Here is a 23,192-nt window from a genome sequence, read left to right on the forward strand (position 1 = left end):
CAGGACCACTCAATTATTCTTTTGGTCCCAGATTTTTCAAGGATTTTTTTTCTTTTTCTGAACCTTTGGACACATTGGAGTGACTCCCTAAAAACACTTGCAGGGCTCATTTCCTAGCTCTGGTTCTCTGGTTAGAGCAGTGTCTGTCTATAGCTAATTTCTTCTTCCTCCTCCCAATCTCCTTCTTCTCTTTCTTTCTTTCGGAGAAGCCAGCTTCAAATTCGGTGTAGAGACACAAAATCCCATGCTTATTTCAAGCTGTTGCTGTTCTTCACTTCTATCACTCTGTCTCTAAAGTGTTTCGTATAGCTTTAAAGCTTATCTTCTTTTTGATGAAAGAGTTTTTCACTTTTAATTGGTAAGAGTATAGATTTAGTTCGCTTGAGATGGATAACTATCACTAATTATGGAAATCTGCGTGACAGGTCAGATAGACCTATCCGTCATGTCCACCTTTGCCTTCCCTTAGAATTTAACAAGGAAAGTTTCTACAACAGTGAAACACATCTGTCGAAAGAATAAGGATTGGGTTTCCATCAATGGTTTCAATAATGCTTCTTTGTCCTTACTCCTTACGTGTTCCAAAATATCCTGAAGAGCTGAAAGCCTGAAACTCTTTTAACTTTGAAGCTTGGAGCAATCTCCAAAGTGAGGAGAAAACAGAGGAGGATGTACAGAGTTATTCTTTATCTTTCTTCCTTATTTCAACAATCTTTCGTTTGAATCCCGGAAAAAGGCGTGTCTCCTATAAATCATCTTTCCTTTCCTCTCGTTGGGTACAAGCAGAATTCTGAACTCTGCAGAACAACTTTGAGGGGATACCCTTTTGAAAAGCTGCTGCAAAATTTTGCTGCGATTTTTGGGTGTTCAGAGGAATCATAAATGGGAGGTAGATATGAATTTTTCAACGCTGGTAGTGATGGGAGATCATTCAGGGACGAAGAATTGGAAGAAGAAGATGTTTGGTCAGTAGTAATGGACACAAAAGACTCCACTTCCAAGGTCACCAGTTACGTGACCTCCTCCTGCTCTGTTTCTTCTACTTCGACTGTGAAGCGTTTTCCAACTGCTTCAAGAATGATTCCAAGACCAAATAATTCTTCCCACGAGATCGATCTTACGCAGAAATCGTCAGCACCTGTAAGAATACCAGACTGGTCTAAGATTTATGGGAAGAATCCAACAAAGGGATACGATGGCGGCTATAGCTATGGCTGTGGTGGTGGTGGTGGTTATGGTCAAGCTACTACTGTTAGTAACAGTGAGGGCTTTGACGGAATTTTTGGTGATGATGATGACGATGACGATCATATCCCACCCCATGAATGGATCGCTAAGAAGTTGTCGATGAGTCAGATTTCTTCCTTCTCTGTGTGTGAAGGTGTTGGAAGGACTTTGAAGGGGAGGGATCTCAGCAAAGTGAGGAACGCAGTTCTGACGCGAACTGGTTTGTTAGAATAGCAGCAGAGGAGTTCGATGCAGTCCTTTTCAAAATTTTTTTTTTTCTCATTTCAATTCCGTAGTGGTGGGCTTGATCGATTGAAATAGACTAAATATTATATTTTTGTTCAGTTTTTTTTTTTTGGGCTTTCTGGATTTCCTTTTCCTGGAAATCGATGTATATAGTCAAAGGTTTCTTGATCCCCTGCTACCTTGGAAGATTGTATGTTTACCATCCGAAATCGGTTGTCTTAACCTTTTTTGTTTTTGGGTTCTATTTCGAAGACATGCAGTGTGGGGAGTCCTATCTGATTTTAAGGGCTTGTTAAGCTCCTGTGAGGAAGAGAGTAAGTGGGCTTACATGACTTACCATCTCATCGAGGTCTCTAATGGCAAGCATCATTTAGAAGATGAAGGAGAAGAAGAAGAGTGGAGGATTTGGTGCTCTCTTTTTTGTGGGCCTTCTTGTGTTGGGGGGGGGGGGGGAGGGAAATTTATCCTCTCAAGTGGAGTGCCCGTGCACCACACTTGAGAATCCAACCGTCCACCCAACACTTGAGAGGATAAAAAGACGCCACTGCCCATATTTTTTCGGTTAGATTATTTAGTGGTGCACTGGGTAGTGCACCGCACTTGAGAAGCTGAAAATCTGTTTGGCTTGAGAGTATGAGCACATGGGGGACTTGTATCCTCTCTAGCGTCGGACAGTGTCCAATGCACATCCAACGAATGGGCTGGTACGATCCACATTGGGATGTGTGATGGCTTGTGGATCGTGCCCGTCCATCTGTAGGATGTGTGTTGGACACTGTCCCGCACTGGAGAGGAGTCACGTTCCTCCGTTCGAAGATCCGTTCCATGACTATATGACATGTATTTGAATGGACTCACAACTAGACTCATCCTTCTCGTCCGTGAATCCATTCGGTTCGGTTTTAAAATGACTGAGAACGGATCCACGAATGAATTCACCGGGCAGAATCCGTTTATGAATTTGTCCTTCATAATTTGGCTTTTTAGCTTGAACGGTCCAAGAACAGACCTAGGTATAAATGCCTCCGTTCCTGAGTCCGTTCGTGCTCTGTTTTTTTGTATTTAATAGTAACCTTTGAGGACCCTCTTGGGACCCCTTCTACACTCCCTAACACTAGTGTTCATGCATCCCTAGGTGACTAAACTACTACGGGAAAATGTGTGCTACGTCGAATGGGTAACGAATAATACAAAAGACACGCGAACCATTAGGTGAGTGGGTTCGGGTTGATTCTTGGGATTGACTATATGCATTTACATACATTATATAGTATGAATTTCAAATCATTGACCATCCATGACTGCATATTGCATTCTAATACTATGACTTTTTTGAATGATTCATGCTATGATACTTGTGGACGGGTTACGGTGTCGAGATGTGCCGACACTGGAGCCCTATGTGAATTGTTATCTTGCATTCATATTAGTCTGTATGCGCCGTATTGTGTTGGTACCCGGATTACCTCTCGACACGATAGGGATGCATGTAGTATATCTATGGTTATGATTTCGCTTCTTATGCTACGACCCTTACCAACAGGGGTTTAGGTGTTGAATAGTCAGGGCTCCCTGTTGCCTGTGGAGTGTGAGAGAGGTCAGGTCAGGGATGATCACTAATTATAGGGGTCTGCCTCTAGGTGGTCTGGGACTACGACCGGCGTGGGCCCCATGGTAACAACTGAGGTTTCACAATGGTGATAGGCTAAGTGACCTACGGTGTCTCCCGAGTTATTACAGTAGCATATGCCTACTGACTTAGACTGTGTGTTAAGTGGAAAATGTACTGACATTTACATTCATTATAGACTATGATATTGTGTTGTATGTGAATCCCAATCCCCTCGCTAGGCTCAGTGGAGCTTACCCCCTTGTGTACATCTTTTTAGATGTTGGTGCAAATGATGGTTATTTGGCGAACCTTGAGATTCATTCCTCAGATTATGACTCTATCGGTGGTGAGGACCCTGAGTCACTAATCGAGACAATGATGGTTGTGCTTGTGATGATTGTGCCTTCGGGGCATCGTGATGTAGGATTTAATCCCTTTTTGTTTATTTTGGGGCTTATTGCCCATTGTACAAACATTTCTCTTCTACAATATTTTGTATAGTTATGTCATGGTCACTTGGGTGAAATCTTATAAACTACATGTAACACTTAGATGGATAAACATGGGGTAACTACTGATGTAAATGCTTTCGCACATCTATGATCTATTGAGAAATGTAATATTTTTTTTTCTTTCTGCACTCTGATATTACTGTGAATTAATATTAGTTTATAACTATGATGAGGGGCACTGCGTCGTGATCCTGTCGTGTATGGGATGATGACGTTCATCCTAATCATACCCAATAGGTTAATTACCTCATTATCCCTAGTAGGGATAGGGGTGTGACAGCTACAATATATTTGGCATCCCTTGTTGGAAAATTTTCACTACTGTTGGTGGGTGCTTTGAGACATTTCGATTTGGGTCATGTGGATCATCCTGGTAGGGCTTTAAACAACTAGAGTGAAGATTGAATGAAATTGCTTGAGCCAAATGGGTAGTTGTATAGGAGACTTAGCCCACCCGTTTGATAATTTGAAATGGATGTCATATGTCACCTGAAGCATTTTAATCATTCTAGATGTAGTTTCACAAGAAACATATCACCAATATTGAACTTGTTAGCTTGCCTTTTCTGATCAGCCCATTTCTTCATGCTATGAGCGGCCTTACCAAGGTAGGCCCTATCCATTTCAGCATTCTCATTGCATTCTTCACAAATTGCTGAGTTTCGGGGTTGCTCCCTTTGTACCCAACAACCAACATGTGTGGTGCCAAAAACAAAAAAAAACATGTGTGGTACCAAGGGTTGTTGGCCAGTGACAAGTTCAAAAAGACTCTTATGCGTGGACGGGTTCTTATGTAGGTTAAAGCAAAATTGATTAATATCCAACATGCTCACCCGATTTTTTTTATTTGCGCTCATGAATTGAAGTATCTTAGGTAATCTTCTAGGAGAGCATTGAACTTCATGTAGAAGAGATATTAGATGAGTTATTGAGCCGGTAGGACCAGCAGAAGTCCTCCCAGACTGGTCGGAGTAATTAAATAAAATAGGGTGAATTATATATCAAATCATAGATCTCGTCGAGCTCTTTAGGTATTAGCACCTACGACGTTGTTGTATGCTCTTTTTGGCTGTTTTCACGTGTTTCGAAGGCGAAACAACCTCCCAAAGTTTTGAATTTTGAATTTTGAACTTCTGTTTCCTTCTTCTGTAAGCAAGCCTCTATATATAAGGGGTTAGAATTTTCCTTTGTAAGCAGCTTACATTTTGAATAGAAATCTTCCAGTTTCCTCCACTTGTGGATTCATGGTTTGTCGGCATTAGAATGAAATCTACCCCAAGTTTCCTACTGCATCAGAATTACTCCATTTAGTCATACTTTTAGGGTGGTCGCTTGATGTGAAATCTTGTTGAGATCCCAAGAATATGAGTAGCTTAGACCAAAACTTTCCATTGAATCTTAGATTTCTCACTTACAATATCTTGACGGATGCTTGCATTCTTCATGAACATATATGTTGTTTCCTCAGCTGAGCAGTGGGTAGGAGTAGGGATGAAAGTAACATACTTTGAAAATCTGTCTACCATCATTAGCACAGATCCGTACTACTTCACTTTTGGCAAGGAATAAATGAAGTCAAGAGAGAAACTTTCGCATGGTCTTTAGGGTATTGGCAATGGTTCAAGAAGACCCAGGGGTTTTTCCCTCTCAACCTTGTCTGATTGGCACGCTAAGAAAGTTTTGACACAGCGTAGGTGCAATGGATCGAAAAATTCGAAGTGCACTCGAGGGGAAGCAGATTGATAATCTGGTACCTCGTGGTGGTACGTATACCCTCACGTCGCAAGAGGGTGCACTAGGTAAAAAGGGGAGTAACCACCTTGAGACTAGACCCGTCAATGTTACTTCTGCTTTGAAGGAGATGCGCTAAATTAACTCCAAACTTAATAACTAGTATGCCCCGGAACATTGAGTAAGTGTCAAGCTATGTTTGGGGAATGTGTTAGGAATCCCAAAATGCTCGACCGGAAACAGTCTTCCTAGACCATACATTTTGTTATATACTTGTTATTTATACATGTTATGCACTTAGTTAATCTAATTTGGGAGATTTAACCTATCTTGGTTAAGGCTTATGAACCTAATTAAATAATTAAAATTAATGTCTTAATCATAACTACTAACCTTAAGAGTGATTAAGTACGTTATGAATCCTAATTAATTTAATTAGTGTATTTACCCTAAGTTGGGAATCCTAACTTTATGGCCAGAGTCCTAAAGTCAAATGGAAGAAAATAACCAAACACTTAATATAGGTTTAGCATGATGAAAAAGGTAGCAACAACTAAGTTGAGATAGAATTAAGCATTGGGATTTACAAAATGATACTTAGGGCAAGCAAGAAAAATCCATAAAACCTTGTTTTAATTACACCAAAAACATGCAAGGAACACAAGAAAAGTGTTTGCAAAAATTCGACGAAAATCTTGTTTGAAATTATCAAAATGCCTTTGGAGGGTAATGGCGGTAGAAAACCTCTGAGATGCCCTAGATGCATAGGAAAGGGTATGAATGCCTAAACCTAGACCTAATATGATATTAAGCATAAAATAAAAACATTTCATGAAGTGCACTGATAAAATGGGGGTCAGACAACCAAAATACCCTCGGTGGCAAAAAATAGTAAATATGGCCAAAATCACTTTTTCCATACAAAGGGTCTTAAAAAACCCATGCATGTTTTAAAATATTTTATTTTGTCAAAGGAAGGAGCATCTCAAAGTTAAAACCCACATTTTCCCTAGGTTTGGTAAAATTACCAAAATGCTCTATAGGAAAATGTATTGCACTTTTATGCAGAAAAACTTTGAATGAAAATGTATATGCATTATAATTCCATAAAATCATTTGAAACATGATTTAATGCATAAAAAATAACTAATGCAATTTTTTCCCTATTTTTCCATAATTTTAGAAATAATAAGGGCTAAATTACTAAAGAGGTAAAATAAAAAAATCCTCTACTGTTATCACCTACTAAAGACATTCATCTTAACATGAGAATTATTTTACAGAGAGGATTCATGAATTTTTTATTTTTTTTTATTTTTATACATCATCATGCAATTTTTCCATAATTTTCTAATGATTGTTAATATAAATCCTAATTAAGCAAATATGCAAATATATAATAGTAAATGCATATAATAAATTCCCCAAAAATACATATACTAACCCTATGTAATAAGATGCATCATGTACATTATAAAAATGCAAATCTCTATTAAATATGTCATTTTAAATTCATTAAGTGAATATACCCTAAATATGAAAAATAGGAGAATGCATTAAATAAATAAGTAAAAGATGCCTAATATTATTTAAATATGGATGAATCATATAAACTAGTGAAACATTAATTATCACATAGTTATACACAGTGAAAAATGTAAGCATGCTTTTTTCTACATTTTTTTTGGATTATTTTTGTTCAGGTGGGGCACGCTACAAGGCAGCTGGACATGGGGTGGAGATGGAAAGAGTGGAAGGTGCCAAATCGAATTAGAAGCCCTCTTCTGGTTCACCAATGCAGTAAGGAGTACTTGATCCACTGACCAAGCCTCAGGCATGCTTTTAAGCAAGCAGTGCCAAACTGCTAGAGCAAGTCTAGGTCTGTAGGTTCGGCGGGAAAGGTAGTTCTTATATAGTCTACACTCTCTGCCATGCCTCTCCACTATATGTCATAATTCTAGTTGCCCATGTCAACCCTAAAGGAGTTAGACTCTCTATATAGAAACTTCTTTTGGGCCAAGGAGGAAGGGTCATTGGTTCTGACAGTGAGTTGGCAGACTATTTGTCAACCCAAAAGAAGTGGAGGACTGAATTTAAAGCTTTCAGAACCCATGAACAAGGCCTTATTTGTAAAGAAAGCTTGGGAGCTTCTTACTCCGGAAACCTCACTATGGGGAAGAACTATGAAACATAAGTACTTTCCTAATTCTGATATTCTACATGCAGTCTCCCCAACTAATGCGTCTTGGGGATGAAAATGAATTGTTGGGTTTTTACCTCTTCTTCGCAAGGGACTATTTCATCAAGTAGGTAACGACCAATCTATTAACCCCTGGACAGATTATTGGATACCTAATTTTCCTCCTTTGGAGGCCCCTTTTCCCTTACCGAGGCATGCCCATCAAAATGTGGCTTTCTTCATCAACCCTCATACTTGGGATTGGTACATTGATCGGATCACACAATGGTGACCTCCTCCACAGGCTCAAGCTATCTTATCCATCCCCTTGTTGGTATTTTCAAGAGAGGATAAGTATGTCTGGCATCACACAACCAATGGGGTGTTTAGTGTGAGCTTTGCTTATCTGTTGGCCTTGCAGGATAATTGCTCTCCCCCTCAATCTTGGTGGCTTAAACTCTGGCACCTTCCAACAGTCCCTAAAATCCAGATATTCTTATGGAAACTTATCCATGGAAGAGTTCCCACGTCCGCCTTGCGTAATAGATGGGGTTTCAACTTAGAAGTTTTATGTTGGAGATGCAGTCAGGACATTGCAGACATCAATCACATTCTGGTGGGATGCCCCTCTGCTAGGGAAGTTTGGAACTCGTTGGGCTTATCTCGAATATCGGATGAAGGAGATGTTCGTTCCATAGTACTCACAACCATTTGAACATTTCTTACCTCGTGCGTCACTCCTTCTCACAGTTTTAATGGTACTTATGGAATGCATATCACATGGTCTTTCATAAAAAAGAGTGCTCGACTTCAACTCTAATTTACAAGGCTAAACATTTTGCTGAGGAGTTTCTCCAGCTTTACATAAGTTCTGCTAAACCTAGACATCTACTTAATATCTCCTGGATCCCTCCTTTAGATGACACTGTTAAAATTAATGTAGATGGAGCCAGCAAAGGAAATCTTGGAATAGTAGGGGATGGAGGAATTTTTTGAGACAGCAAAAGCCACACTCTGTTCTGTTTAACGGAAGGGCTTGGCACGACTTATGCATGTGTCACAAAGGCATCCGCAATCCGCAAAGCTCTCTTACTTGCTGTAAATTAAGGCCTGCAAAATATTTGCATTGAGAGTGATAATCTTATGGTGATAAATATCCTCTCAATCCATCCCCTGGAGTGGAGCAACCCTCCAATGGAGGCAGGATTGAATGAGGAAGAAGAACAGGGAACTCGCAAGTTCCTCCACAAGCTCCAAGCGGAGATTGAAATCTTATTTCATTTAAAATAATATACCTTCTAGATCTCACATCCGATTGCAATATATAATGGAAGAGGAAAACCAAAACCCAATCTCCACACCCCAAGATCCTATGGTGGAGATTAAACTACCAAATTAGAACCATGCACGTGCTATAAAGAGTCTTACAATCAATGAAAAACTAAAACAGAAAATCCGCTAATAATAGAAGTCCAGAGAACACAAGAAGAGACACCCACGATCGTAAGTGATACACAATCTTCAAAACCAAGCTCAGCCACGTCGAGCTCTTATCCTTTCTGATCGCCTTACTATTTTGGATGATTGAGTTGGGATTCCACATCTTCCACTAAGGAGTCTAGGCCTGCATCATTCCCGCCCAGTTAAAAACAATTCGACCTCAAATTGGACGCACCATCTTCGGAAGAATCACCAAGATAGGGCGTGAGATGTCGGACATTAAAGACATTATGGGCGCGAAGATGGGATGGAAGCTTGATGCGATAGGCATTAGGATTAAGGCGCTCAAGTACTTCTAGTGGACCCACCTTGCGAGCACTTATGTGTACTAGCAGGTTGGCATTCGGGCGGCAGACGCACCCACACGTAATCACCAGGTTCAAAAAGAACTTCACGCCGCCGCTTGTCGGCAGCCGCCTTATAGGAAGTGGAGCTAGAAACCAACTGGAACTGCACATCGTCATGAATGTGGCACAACTGGGAGACAATGTCACTGACTTATGCAATGGGCTTCTCAGGGAAAGGAATGGGCGTGAGGTCAAGTTCCGTGGTCGGTTGCCGACCATAAACAATCATGAAAGGGCTGTACCCGATCGATGGGTTGACAGAACAATTGAAAGCAAACTCACCTTTAGATAGGCGGTTCTCCCATGAACGAGGATTGTCATTTATTAGGCTGCGCAATAGATTACCCGAAGGGCGATTGACCACTTCGGTCTGGCCATCAGTTTGGGGTGAAAAACAGTGCTAAATTGAAGTGAATTACCCAAACTCTTCCACAGTTGCCGCCAGAAATGACTGAGAAATTTTGCGTCCCTGTCTGAAGTAATAGTCTTGGGCAAACCATGCAGCATGAAAATTTCTCGAAAGAATAAATTAGCGATACGGGATGCATCCATAGTCTTGCAGCAGGGCATAAAATGAGACATCTTAGAGAAATAATCGATGACCACAAAGATAGAGTCCATACCGCGTTGCGTGCGTGGCAGTCCGAGGACAAAGTCCATGGAGATATCTTCCCAGGGGGCCTGGAGAATGGGCTGCGGTAAATAGAGACCAGCGTTGGTGGCGTGGCCCTTGCTCTCTTGATAAACTCGACATCTCATGACAAAACGCTGCACATCACGTTTTAAGTGTGGCCAAAAGTACTTGGACGAGACTAATTGAAGAGTTTTGTCCCTCCCAAAGTGCCCTTCATTATGCAACTCCGAAATAATTTTCTGGTGGAGGGAACAGTCAAGGACGCATAAGCGGTTTTGGTGAAATAAGAAACCGTCACAAAGAGTAAAATCAGACACCCTTCTGGCTTGTACATCCTCGAGCACATGGGAAAAGTAGGGATCGCCAACAAACAATTCCTTTAAGGAATCAAAACCCAACACAGTAGTTCGCATGGTAGAGAGCAAAGTGCGTTTTCTACTGAGTGCATCGGCGACTTGGTTTTGGAGGCCACCTTGTGCTTGAGATGAAAATTGAATTCGTGCAAAAATTCTACCCACTTGGCACGATAGGAATTTAATTTATGCTGACCTGAAATATATTTTAATGATTCATGGTCAGTAAAAAGAATGAATTCCCTGTGTATCAGATATTGTCGCTAGTGCTCTAGGGTGCGATATAGAACGTAAAACTCCAAATCATATGTGTTGTACTGTAACTTTGCGCCACTAATTTTCTCGCTAAAGAATGCCACGAGACAGCCAACTTGACTGAGAACAACACCAATACCCGTGCCAGAGGCATCACAAAGCACTTCAAATATCAAAGAAAAATCTAGCAAAGCTAGAACAAGGGCTGCACTTAATTTTGCTTCAGGTGCTCAAAACTGGCTTGGGCATCACTGGTCCACTCAAAAACACCCTTTTTCATGCAGGCGGTGAGTGGTGTTGCTATAGTACTGAAATACGAAATGAAGCAGCGATAGAAAGAGGCCAGCCCATGGAAGTTGCACATGTCAAAGATACACTGAGGGGTCGGCCCATTCTTAATGACTTCAATTTTGGCTTCATCAACTGCCACTCCGTTCCCAGAAATATTAAATCCCAAAAATAGGATTTTGTCCACCATGAAATAGCATTTTTCTAGGGCTGCGTAAAAAGACATTCACTACGCAATACAGATAATACATCTCGTAGATCACTCAAGTGTTCATCAATAGTTTTGCTATAAATTAAAATGTCATCAAAGTAGACAACAACAAACCTCCCAAGAAAAGGTCGAAGCACCTGGGTCATAAAGCGCATAAATGTAGATGGTGCTTTGGATAAACCGAATGGCATTACCAACCATTCAAACAATCCATCATGAGTCTTGAATGCAGTTTTCCATTCATCACTGGGTCGGTTCCTGAGCTGGTGATACCCACTTTTTAAATCCAATTTGAAAAACACTGTCGCGCCTGAGAGTTGGTCTAACAAGTCATTCAACCGTGGAATGGGAAAATGATACTTCACAGTAATTTTATTAATAGCTCTGCCGTCTGTACCGCCATTTGCCATTTTTTTTTGAACCAACAAAGTAGGTAAGACGCATGGGCTATGGCTCTCTCTGACAAACCCCTTATCCATTAACTCTATAACCTGCCTCTGCAATTCATCATGCTTAGCAGGACTCATTCTGTAATGAGCAAGGTTCGACAATGTAGCTCCTGGGATGAGATCAATCTGGTGTTGGATATCCCGCATGGGAGAGAGTCCATTAGGCAAATCAGTAGAGAATAAGTCTTGGAAATCAGTCAGGAGGGGCTGGACCCGTGTAGGTATTGTAGCCATCGCAGGAGTGCTCTCAGATTTATTCAATAATACATAGACAACTTGTACGTCTTCCATTGCACCCCATAGATTCCGCAGGGTGACCAAAGTGGAAGAGGGTGACGATTCAATCACAAGGATTTTAATGGGTTCTTTAGAAGGATCCAAAGTAATTTTCTTCTCTTTGTACACAAAAGTGTAGGTGTTACGGTAACTGTCATGTGTGGTCCGTCTATCAAATTGCCAAGGTTGCCCTAGGATGATGTGACTCGCATCCATTGGAAGAACATCGCATTAGACATTATCATAATAGGTTGCAGCAATAGATAAAGGAACCAAACAATGTTTTGAGACGGTTACCTCGGTGTCCTTTTTAAGCCATGTCATCTTGTATATGACAGGATGGTCTTTCAGGTCCAGCTGCAATTTGTGAGTGGCCTCCGTGGAAATCACATTTTCACAACACCCAGAGTCGATGATGAGCCGGAACACCTTATTGGATACGGTACAGGCTGATTGAAAGATACTATTCTGAAGCCAACGGTTACCAACATCAGTTTGAGGTTTAAGAAAAATTATGCGCATCATGAGCATCTCGCCGTTGTCAACTTGCAAAATCTGTCCCACATCATCTGTGTTGGAATTATCATACAGTGGCTCTCCAACAATATTGGATTCAAATGGATCCTCATCCCCCAATTCTTCATTGTCGTTCCTAACCAGAAGGCCCTTACCGCTGGTTCTGTTGGTGACACTTCGACATAAGCATAACAATGAGTGTGAGCCATTGAATGCTGGGATTAGTTTGTTGATTGGATGAGGCGGTTGGACTGTGATGAGATGGTATTAGATGGATTGAGGTGGCTGGGTGGATGGCTTGGGTGATGGATTTGTTGATTGATCTAACCTAGCCGGGGAATTAATTTTGCCTTGGAAGTGGGATTGTTGTCGGCGTCCATGAGATCGCTCGATCTTCAATGCCTGCTGGTGTGCGTCGCTCAAGTCCCAAATTTCTAAGACTTCAATGACCTCCTGAATGTAGGATTGTAACCCTCCGATATACTTATTCACCAACATCTCCTCTGAGACACTGATGTTGTTTCGAATCAACAACTCATTGAATTCTGATGTGTATTGTTCTACCGTCCATGTACCCTGTCTCAAGTGCTGAAATCTGTGATACAACTCCCTTTTATATGTTCCTGGTAGAAAATATTTGCGGATCTCCTCGTCCATCTTATGCCATTTGGTGATAGGTGTTTGACCGTCGTGATGATGGATCTATTTCTCTCGTCGCCACCAAGCAAGAGCCTTCCCTCATAGCCACAACACGATGATGCTGACTTGTTTGTCTTCCGACACTGATCTGGCATCAAAAACCTCAGTCACCAATGCCAACCAGTCGATCAGCTCATCAGGGGATTCATTCCCTGTCAGTTTTGGAATGTCACCCTTCAGTTTGCGAACCAGTCAACCTCTCTCTCCTACTGAGTAGGTCGGTGATAAGGTCTCCTTGCAAAACTATGCTGATCATCTCCTGATGAAGATGCCGGAGTAGTGTCGACACTATTCGAACTGTTGGAATGGTGCGACGCTGTTCGCAGACGCTCAAGTTCACGAGTTACTTCAGCGGCCTGCTGACGTAACTAGGTATTCTCTTCTCTCAACGTGAGATCCTCCATGCGGTTAGTGCGACCCCCTCGACGCTTGGGAGCCATACTCACCTTCTCCCTTCTCAGCTTTGATACCAAAATGGAGCAGCCCTCCAACGGAGACAGGTTTGAAAGAGGAAGAAGAACATGGAACTCGTAAGTTCCTCCACAAGCTCCAAGTGGAGACTGAAATCTTATTTCATTCAAAATAATCTGCCTTCTAGATCTCACATCCGATTGCAATATATAATAGAAGAGGAAAACCAAAACCCAATCTCCACCCTCCAAGATCCTATGGTGGAGATTAAACTACCAAATTAGAAACATGCACGCGCTATGAAGAGTCCTACAATCAATGAAAAACTAAAACAGAAAATTTGCTAATAATAGAAGTCTGGACAACACAAGAAGAGACACCCACGATCGAAGGTGTTACTCAATCTTCAAAGCCAAGCTCAGCCACGTCGAGCTCTTATCCTTTCTGATCGCCTTACTATTTTTGGATGATTGAGCTGGGATTCCACATCATCTGTAAGGAGTCCAGGCCTGCATCATGGAGAATCTCATTAATTATGCGAGACTGTTGTCACGGCCCGCCCAACAAAGGCCCACGGGCCTAACTTGCAAGCCTATGGACTTAGACATTGGGCTAAGACCTAGTCCATGGCCTAGAACTCTCTACACTAGAAGAGAATCTAGATATGTTCTAGAACCTCTAGAAACAAAGATGGTCAAGGAAGTTTCTAGAGAAGCTTCTAGAAAAGCTTTGTAAATATCTAAGGAAGGAGGACAATTCTAGAGTTCTCCAAAGAGCTAGAATCCTCCACAAAGGAGGTGGGAAAATTCTAGTTCCTTAGGCTAGAAAGTTCTCCACCATTGGATGGAGAACACTTGTACAAATCCTAACCATACATTGTAAGTTGAGGTGCCTATAAATAGAGGTGGCCTCATTTGGCTAAGGCACAACCAATCAACCAACCAACCACCCAATCAGTGCAAGCAAGCTATCAAGTCTTGTACTAAAAGCTTTCAAGTAATTCAAGTGCATTCTTTCAAAGTCTCTCTAGTGTTCTCTAAGTTCTCTTCCCAAGTCCCTTGCTAGAGTTGGTGAAAGGCTGACTTAGTGCTAGTGTGAGTGCTAAGTGCGGCGCGGTTGCTTAGTAAGGTCTAAGGCCGTGACAAGTGTGGTATCGAGCTTCGTTGCGAGGAAGATACTTGTAGATTCGACATCATGGCTAACGAATCGAAGTGCTAGACATGATGGTGAGTGAGCAAGCCCGTGGGAGGGAGGCCATTCCCACCAAGGAGAGGCGAAGAGGCAAGGACAAGTCTGTGGACGTTAGTGGAGCTATGGAGCCACGCCTAGCTCGGGTGGAGCTAGCAACGGCCGAGGTGAAGGAGCGCCTCGATGTTGTAGAGCAAAGTGGGGAGGAGCTCGAAGGCCACATGATGGAGCTCAAGGAGGAGCTAGTGAGCCAAATGGGGGAGCTCAAGGAGTCCCTACAAACCACTCTCAACACCATAGTGCACGCCCAATGAGGAAGAGTTTGCCAGCTTCAAGGCTCAAGTATGGGAAGCATTGGCTAAGATGGATGCTCGATCGATGAGGTACAAGTGGATTGGGCAATGTGTAGGAGGGCAGCGGCCGGGGGAGCCACTACCTCGCGTGAGGTACCTAGGGTGGAGGTACCAAAGCCCAAGCCATTTGATGGGAAGAGAGATGCGCGGGAAGTCGACAACTTTGTGTGGCACATGGAGAGGTACTTCGAGGCGATGGCACTCGAGGACGAGGCGACTAAGGTGCGGACCGCAACACTTTACCTCACCGACACAGCAACTCTATGGTGGCGAAGGAGGCATGCCGACATAGAAAGAGGTACGTGCACCATAGACACCTGGGATGAGTTCAAGAAGGAATTAAAGAAGCAATTCTACCCAGAAAATGCTGCTTACTTGGCTAGAAAGAGCCTTAAAAGGCTGAAACACATTGGGTCTATTAGGGATTATGTCAAGGAATTCTCAACACTTATGCTTGAGGTCCCTAGTATGACCGATGAAGAACTTCTCTTCAACTTCATGGATGGTCTCCAAGGTTGGGCCGCGCAAGAACTACAACGCCGAGGCGTGCAAGATCTTGCTTCGGCCATAGCAGCAGCGGAGTCATTGGTGGAGTTCAGGAGAGAAGATAATGCTAAGGCCAAGAAGAGCAATGGAGGAAATGGTGGGGGAGAGAAAGGTCCCAAGAAATACCCTCCCAAGGAAGGAAGTAGTAAGGCTACTACAAGTAAGGAGGGTAAGGCCAAGTCTGACAAAAAGGATAAGTTCACTCCAAGGGACAAGTGCTTCTTGTGTGACGGGCCACACTGGGCTAGGGATTGCCCCAAGAGGAAAGCTCTCAATGCCCTATTGGAGAAGGGTGAAGAGGAAGCACACGTGGGGTCTCTGCAACAACTGGGTGCTATCAAGGCCAAGGCGACGGAGGTCAAGGCCACTACCTCTCAGAAGGGGCTTATGTATGTGGAGGTGCACATCAACGGGAAGCCCTCGCGAGCTATGGTCGACACAGGCGCCACACACAACTTTGTCTCAATGGAGGAGGCAAAGAAGCTTGGACTAAAGGTGTCCAAGGAGGGAGGATGGCTCAAGGCGGTTAACTCCCAAGCTCGTCCCATTGAAGGCATAGCTCAAGGGGTCGAGATGCGGATGGGGACGTGGAGCGGCACCTTGGATCTGTCGGTGGTGCCCATGGATGACTATCTAGTGGTGCTTGGCATGGATTTTCTTAGAAGGGTTAAGGCTATACCCATGCCATTCATCAACACGGTGTGCATCATGGAGGAAGGTGCTCCATGCATGGTCCCCACGGTGTCAGGGACTAAGGAGGGTGCCAGGCTCTTGACCGCGATTCGACTCGAGAAAGAGGGAAAGAAGCTCCAAGACTCCACTCTTGACGTATCGGTTGGAGCTAAGGAAGGCGGCCTTGTAAATGCAGAAGCAAGGCCTACTAAGAAGACTCTTGATGGATGTAAGGACATCAGGCCATCAGGGATCCACAAACAATCACCACCTAAGGGGAAGGTGGATGTGGCCCGGTCTTGCAAAGATAAGACCAAGAAGAAGAGAAAGAGGAGGGCTAGCAAAAGAAGGCGACCGACAAGCTTCAAAGACGGGGAGTTAGTGCTCGACAAGTCCCTAAAGGAGGTGTCTAAGGAGAAGGCTCGCCAACAAACTGGCCCATACGAGGAGAGACATGGAAGACTCAAGTTGTGGCACAATGGACGTTGTTACTTCACACGGGAGGAGGCTATACGGGCGTTCATGCAGGCCATATACGAAGTTCTCCAAGAAGGTTGCGACGAGGCGTCGCCAACTTGGGCGGGGAGAGTGTCACGGCCCGCCAACAAAGGCCCACGGGCCTAACTTGCAAGCCCATGGACTTAGACATTGGGCTAAGACCTAGTCCATGGCCTAGAACTCTCTACACTAGAAGAGAATCTAGATATGTTCTAGAACCTCTAGAAACAAAGATGGTCAAGGAAGTTTCTAGAGAAGCTTCTAGAAAAGCTTTGTAAATATCTAAGGAAGGAGGACAATTCTAGAGTTCTCCAAAGAGCTAGAATCCTCCACAAAGGAGGTGGGAAAATTCTAGTTCCTTAGGCTAGAAAGTTCTCCACCATTGGATGGAGAACACTTGTACAAATCCTAACCATACATTGTAAGTTGAGGTGCCTATAAATAGAGGTGGCCTCATTTGGCTAAGGCACAATCAATCAACCAACCAACCACCCAATCAGGCAAGCAAGCTATCAAGTCTTGTACTAAAAGCTTTCAAGTAATTCAAGTGCATTCTTTCAAAGTCTCTCTAGTGTTCTCTAAGTTCTCTTCCCAAGTCCCTTGCTAGAGTTGGTGAAAGGCTGACTTAGTGCTAGTGTGAGTGCTAAGTGCCGGCGCGGTTGCTTAGTAAGGTCTAAGGCCGTGACACTGTGCTCTCCTGGCAGAGCAGTTTATTCATATTTCGTTCCAACATACTCTCAGGGAAGGGAACTTTGCTGCTAATGCTCTCACAGATGCTGGTGCTACCAATCAAGAGTCCTCTGTTTATTTTAACTCTTTTCCCCCTACTTATCTCCTTAGCTCATTTATGACTTTTGTTTAGTTTCTTACCCAAGGGGTTATAAAAAAAAATCTTTCATTACCAAAAAAAAGAGTCTAGGTCTGTAGGGATAACAAGAAATTACCAAACTGGGTGTTGTTTGGAGCGTGTGTACGTGTTCTTCTTAGCCGTGGAGGTGCTCTTCTTCCCTTGGGGCTGTCCTTGAGATGCTCTATGGCTACCGTCCTTTGGTTTTATAATTTCTTTTTCTTTCTCAATAAATTTGATTTAACAATATAAAAAAAACACAAAAAAACATTACCAAGCTTGAACTTCATAGTCAATATATAGCAAACCTGTTCATAATTATTAATTATGTAGAACACTTCTGTTTTACAGTAGTAGTGCCTAATCCCACTTTCATTGCAGTTTTCTGAACAAAATAGGGGAAAGACCATTATTTTTACCTGTGTAAACTTATTTGCCACACACAAACACACGTAGAACAGGTGCAAACATTGATACGATTAAGCCATCATCTGCTGGAACTCAGGGAAATCAATTACACCATTGCCGTTGCGGTCGAATGCCTGTATGATTGCCTTGCACTCTTCATTTGACATTTTGTTTCCAAGGCGACTGAATATCCTTTGCAAGCTCCCTGATGTAATGGACCCAGAACTCTTCGCTTCGAACATCTGAAAGGCTCTTTTTAGATCATCATCCCCACCTTCATGGTCCATCAAATTTGAAAAATCGTCAAACCCGAGCATCAAACTCTCGCGGCCTGCTGCATCCAATTCATTCATTGGTCACACCTTGAGCCTCCTCAGGTGACATGAACTCTCCTACGGATGCAAGGTAGGATTTTAGTTCAGAGCCTGAGATTTTCCCATTACCATCAGCATCCAAGTGACGAAATATCACTTGGAGTTCATCATTTCTTGATTGTCTTTGGGAATGCTGAAGGTGATGGACACTTAGTACGAAGCTCTTGTTGGAGAACCATTTGGATAATGTTGCCTTGGAAATAATAGCAGTTGCCATTAGAGCAGGAACGTGGAGTAGTGTGTTTGTTGTTTGTTGCCTGTTGCTCTTTGCTGTGATGGAAATGAAAGAACATGCCAAGTTATTTATATAGACTTTGATTGGATGGAGACTTCACGGTAAGTTAAAAAGAAATTTTAAGGTATTTTTATTTTATTTGAAAGAATCAAAATCTGTAGCTTAAAAAGGACTGGTCTGGGTTAGAAGTTCCTAAACATTGCATTGTTGTCATATTTTCCCAAATAAACTTCATGGGAGTGTTGCCAAAAGTCAAACCATTTTCAGTGTGTGAAAGAATAAGTATCCAGAGCTTAAAAAGGACTGGTTGTTGTAAAAAGTTCCAAAATATTGCATTGTTGTTATATTTGATTGGGTCCCAGATTTGAGTGGGGATGGACATTCGCATGTCATAAAAGTAAAAATAAAAAAAACTTAATTAACTAGTTGAGGGTTATCTTGGTTTAGGTATCCTAAACATAATATCTCAAACGTTGAGAACCTTAGGTGTAATTTCTTAAAACATCAAGGATCTTAGTATAATTCCTTGAAACGTCAAGGACCTTTAAGCTTTCCCTCAAAGCCTAGTATCCTTTTAGGTTTCGGTGATATATTATTTTTTTTGGTATAATGTTTCTTGTGTTATGGTTTTGGAACACTCTGCGCTTGAAAAACTAATTACTTCCTCACCCACTGACCCACATATGCTCATAGGTAGACCACAAACTGCTCTTCTTGGGTTGTGCCGGTGTTTTTGATCTCCTATGACAACAAGTTTTTCTTCTCGTGCTTCAATGCCTACTTAAGAACCTGTGAGTTCTTATGGTTCCTGTTAGTTTTTATGAAGAAATAGTTAGCTTTAATGAATCCTGTAATAATGGGGTTCTGTGAATTCTTTTCCCAAAATTTTATCATATCAAATTTTTTTTTCCCGATTGAGTTATTCAATTTTCTCTAAATTTGGTTTTTATTCTTATACATGTGATCCTGTTGCAAGCTAATCTTCCATTGGAATTCCCTCCATCGGGATTAGCACTGCATTATCATGTTAAATCTCTGCAATTACTATTTTTCCCCTTTCCTTCTTTCCATATTTCTATCTGACTTAATGGGAATGATAAATGTGAGCAATGCTTGTTTCTGGAAATTCTACTTTTAATGGGTCTTGTAGCCTGAGTTCTGTGCCTGTATATTTAATTTGAATGTTGTTATTTTGTTGTTTTTCTTAGGTCTTAATATAGAACTTGTCCAATACTGTATGTAGAAAGATACCCAGTAAAAACGAGCTTCTCTTCATTTTTTTTGTGATATTTTTATTCTGTGTGGTTGAATTAGTACATCTTACCCTCTTTTCTTCTTTTCTAAAATGAGCCTCTCTTCATTTTTTTGACTACTTTTGAGGCCCTGTTTGAAGCACGCCAACAAGTCAAAGATGCCTTGGACCTTCCTGATTTGATCCAAGGAAACCCTAAGCAAGGTATAACTTTGAATAACCAGTGAATTGGGGCTAGTAAGAAGACATTTCCGAATAAGAATACTGAGGTGAATGTGGTGGCACCAACCATAGAGGCCCCACTTTTGATTGAGAACAATGCCTCAAGGGTAGGGGAAACCGATCCAAGAGACAATTTACGGATGTAGGCATGCCATAGCCTAGTCCTTAAGAAATTGATCCAAAAAGGACTACTGACCAAAATTCAGCCGGCTAACTTGCCAAACCCATCACCAAAATTGTACACGCCCAACCTTTTTTTCGAATACCATCAACAAAATGGGCATTCGACTGATGAGTGCTACCAATTGAAACATACAGTCCAAGATCTACTTGATGAGGGGAAGTTTGTAGTCCAGTCAAATCAACCCAATGTTCAAAACAATCCCCTCCCATCACATGATGGAAATTTTAAGTTCATTAACAAACTAAAAGAGGAGGACCGAGACATTAATCTATAAGCTTTGATTATACCGGTCGAGAACCAGCATGATTCTTCCATTACAAAATGGATTGAAGAATTGGTCCAAGCCCTAATTGCTCTTGTTCTAGTGGAAGCTCTGCCTGGTGACGTCCACATGATAAACATAGGGGTTGATAGTGATGAAGACTCCCAAGATTCCAATGAAGATCATTCCCATCAAGAGGAGGAGATTGTAATACCCCGACTCAAGTACTGTCTTTTAATAGTAGTTTATTATTTATTGTATAGAGTGACTGGACTGGATGGAAGGAGACTGATTCTACTGTATGATATTGATTGATAGTAAGAATTCTCTTGTAATTATGATTTTTACTTGTGTTAAAATGGTTCATAGGCTTATTTTTTTATTAATGGTTAGGTATGGGCCTTATAAGATTTTCTTTTAAAGCCCATGGTTCTTATTTTATTTATGGGTCTAGTATGTATTGTGTTTGATTTTGGGTCCATTTGTGAATTTGAGTTCATTTAGGTTTATTTGGTTTGATTTATTTCATTTATGAATTTGAGTTAATTTAAGTGAATTTGACTTGAGTTAATTTATGTGAATTTAAGTGAATTTGACTTGAATTAATTTAAGTAAATTTAATTTGAGTGAATTTAAGTGAATTTGGCTTGAGTTAATTTAAGTGAATTTAATTTGAGTTAATTTAAGTGAATTTGGCTTGAGTTAATTTAAATGAATTTAAGTGAATTTGGGTTGAGTTAATTTTAACCTAGAAATGAAACTAAGAGTATTTAAGTAAAAGACTTTAGCTAGATATTTTTATCCTTGAGCACTATTGGATGTTAAGATTAGGGCTTAGGTTTTTTACATGGTTTTTTGGGTATTTCTAAATGGAAACTTGTTATTTACCAAAGTACCATGGATTATAAATAATCCTTATCGAGAAGAAAATTCACATTTTGTTTTAGTTCTATTCACTTAGCTAAAGAGGAGAAAGAGGGGAAAATAGAGAAGAATGAGATTTTGCTTTGGATTGAAGATTTTAAGGTCTTTTGGTGAAATTGAAGATGATTGAAGCAAGTTTAGGGATGTAATTGGAGGATTTAAGCTTTGGTTTGAAAGAGCAATCTCCTATTTGGAATCTAAAAGTAAGTAAGCTTGATTATAGTTTTAATCTTTGAATTAAAAGTATAGATCTATGACAGGGATTGTTTAAACCTTTTGTTTAGGTTGTAAGAAAGTTATATCTATGTTGTTGAAGGAATCCCTTGATTTGAGAAGAGGGACACTTGAAGTTAGGAGTTTTCTATGAAAAAGAAGGTATTTCTTTTTATTCTTAAATTGAGTGATTTAGGAATTATTTGATATCTCAAAGGGATTTTAAAGCATTAATTTGAGGGGTTTTAGTAGGGTATTTCATGTTTGGCAGCTAGGAGAAGAAACCCCCAAAGTTTGGAAAGGGGTGAATTTTTTATTTCTTGAAAAATAATGGTATGGCTTTGTTCTATAAATTGATCAGTCTTAAAACACCGAAAATGACATAAATGGGATATTTTGATGATCCTTACGGCTACCCGAAGATCGGTTATAAAGTTGGAAGTATTGGAAGCATTGAACTATAGGTAACGAAACTCAATTATGTTGGAGCATGTACCTATTAAACTATGCATGTATGATTGATATTTATAGAATGAATGAATGTCATGCATTATGTTAGCTATAAATTATGTAAAGAATGCATGATAGCACATGAGTATGTAAACTCAATACGAAAAGAGATGATAATTATATGTTAAGTGTAAAGTGATTGATTGGAATGACAAGGAAACTTGAATGATGGACTGGTAATGGGAACCTATTGCGACGTTACGGTTGATAATGGTATAATGATTGTTCCCTATATCTATGATAATGCAAATGGATGAATATTATGAATTTTGCTAACTATGTACGATGCACGCATGATAGATTTAAAGTATGTAAATTAGAAAGTGGGTATGAGAACTCAAAATGAGAAGAGATGTTAGTTATAAGTTATGAATGATAAAAATATATGAATGATGATTGGAACGAATGAATGCTATGATTCATGTCAACTATGAACTATGCATGCATGATTTATATAAAGGATGCATGTTAGAGTGTAAGTATGATGGTTTAACGTGATAAGAGATACTAATGTAGTATTATACGTACGGTGAATGCCTAGAATGGTAAGAATGCATGATAGATGGTTTGTGAGTGAGAATCTAAATGCAAAGTTATGATGAAGATGATACAATGAGTATCCCACACATAGTATAATGCGGATGATTGAATGGATGAGTAATTACATAGGACTACGAGTAGACTAAGGAATGGAACGAATGTATGTGCCCTTGTTGTGCATAGAATTATGATATGCTCCCTATGTATCATGTACATGTTCATGGTAATGTTAAAGTTAATTATGAAATGGTACTTTTAGTATACAATGAATGTTCAAGGATAAAGAAAGAAAGTCAATTGATGTCCTGAGTCAATAGACGATTCGGTAAGGTATAAAATAGTGTCATAAGAGGCGTCAAGGCTTCTACCAAGACACAACCCGACACTAGTGAATACCATACCCAAAAGTAAGATGAGATTAAGGCTAAGAACGAAACTGGATAACTTATGAATGGTTCAAAGAATGATAAAAATAATGTAAGATGCATGTTGCTTCAAGAATAGTTATGGATTATGTA

General features: G+C 40.9%; 1 protein-coding gene and 1 long non-coding RNA gene across 2 annotated transcripts; both read left to right on the top strand.

Annotated features, from left to right (window-relative positions):
- Window positions 1–882: 882 nt before the first annotated feature.
- LOC122643528 lies at window positions 883–1,463 on the top strand. The gene has a single exon (XM_043837145.1). The coding sequence runs from the start codon at window positions 883–885 to the stop codon at window positions 1,459–1,461; it is 579 nt and encodes a 192-aa protein (XP_043693080.1). The 3' UTR covers window positions 1,462–1,463.
- A 12,780-nt stretch (window positions 1,464–14,243) lies between these two features.
- LOC122642952 lies at window positions 14,244–17,190 on the top strand. Its single transcript, XR_006330135.1, has 3 exons — window positions 14,244–14,328; window positions 15,570–15,575; window positions 17,135–17,190. It is a non-coding gene; the product is annotated as an uncharacterized LOC122642952 (long non-coding RNA).
- Window positions 17,191–23,192: the final 6,002 nt, after the last annotated feature.

Source organism: Telopea speciosissima, chromosome 10 (assembly GCF_018873765.1).
Source record: "Telopea speciosissima isolate NSW1024214 ecotype Mountain lineage chromosome 10, Tspe_v1, whole genome shotgun sequence".
NCBI classification, from domain to species: Eukaryota; Viridiplantae; Streptophyta; class Magnoliopsida; order Proteales; family Proteaceae; genus Telopea; species Telopea speciosissima.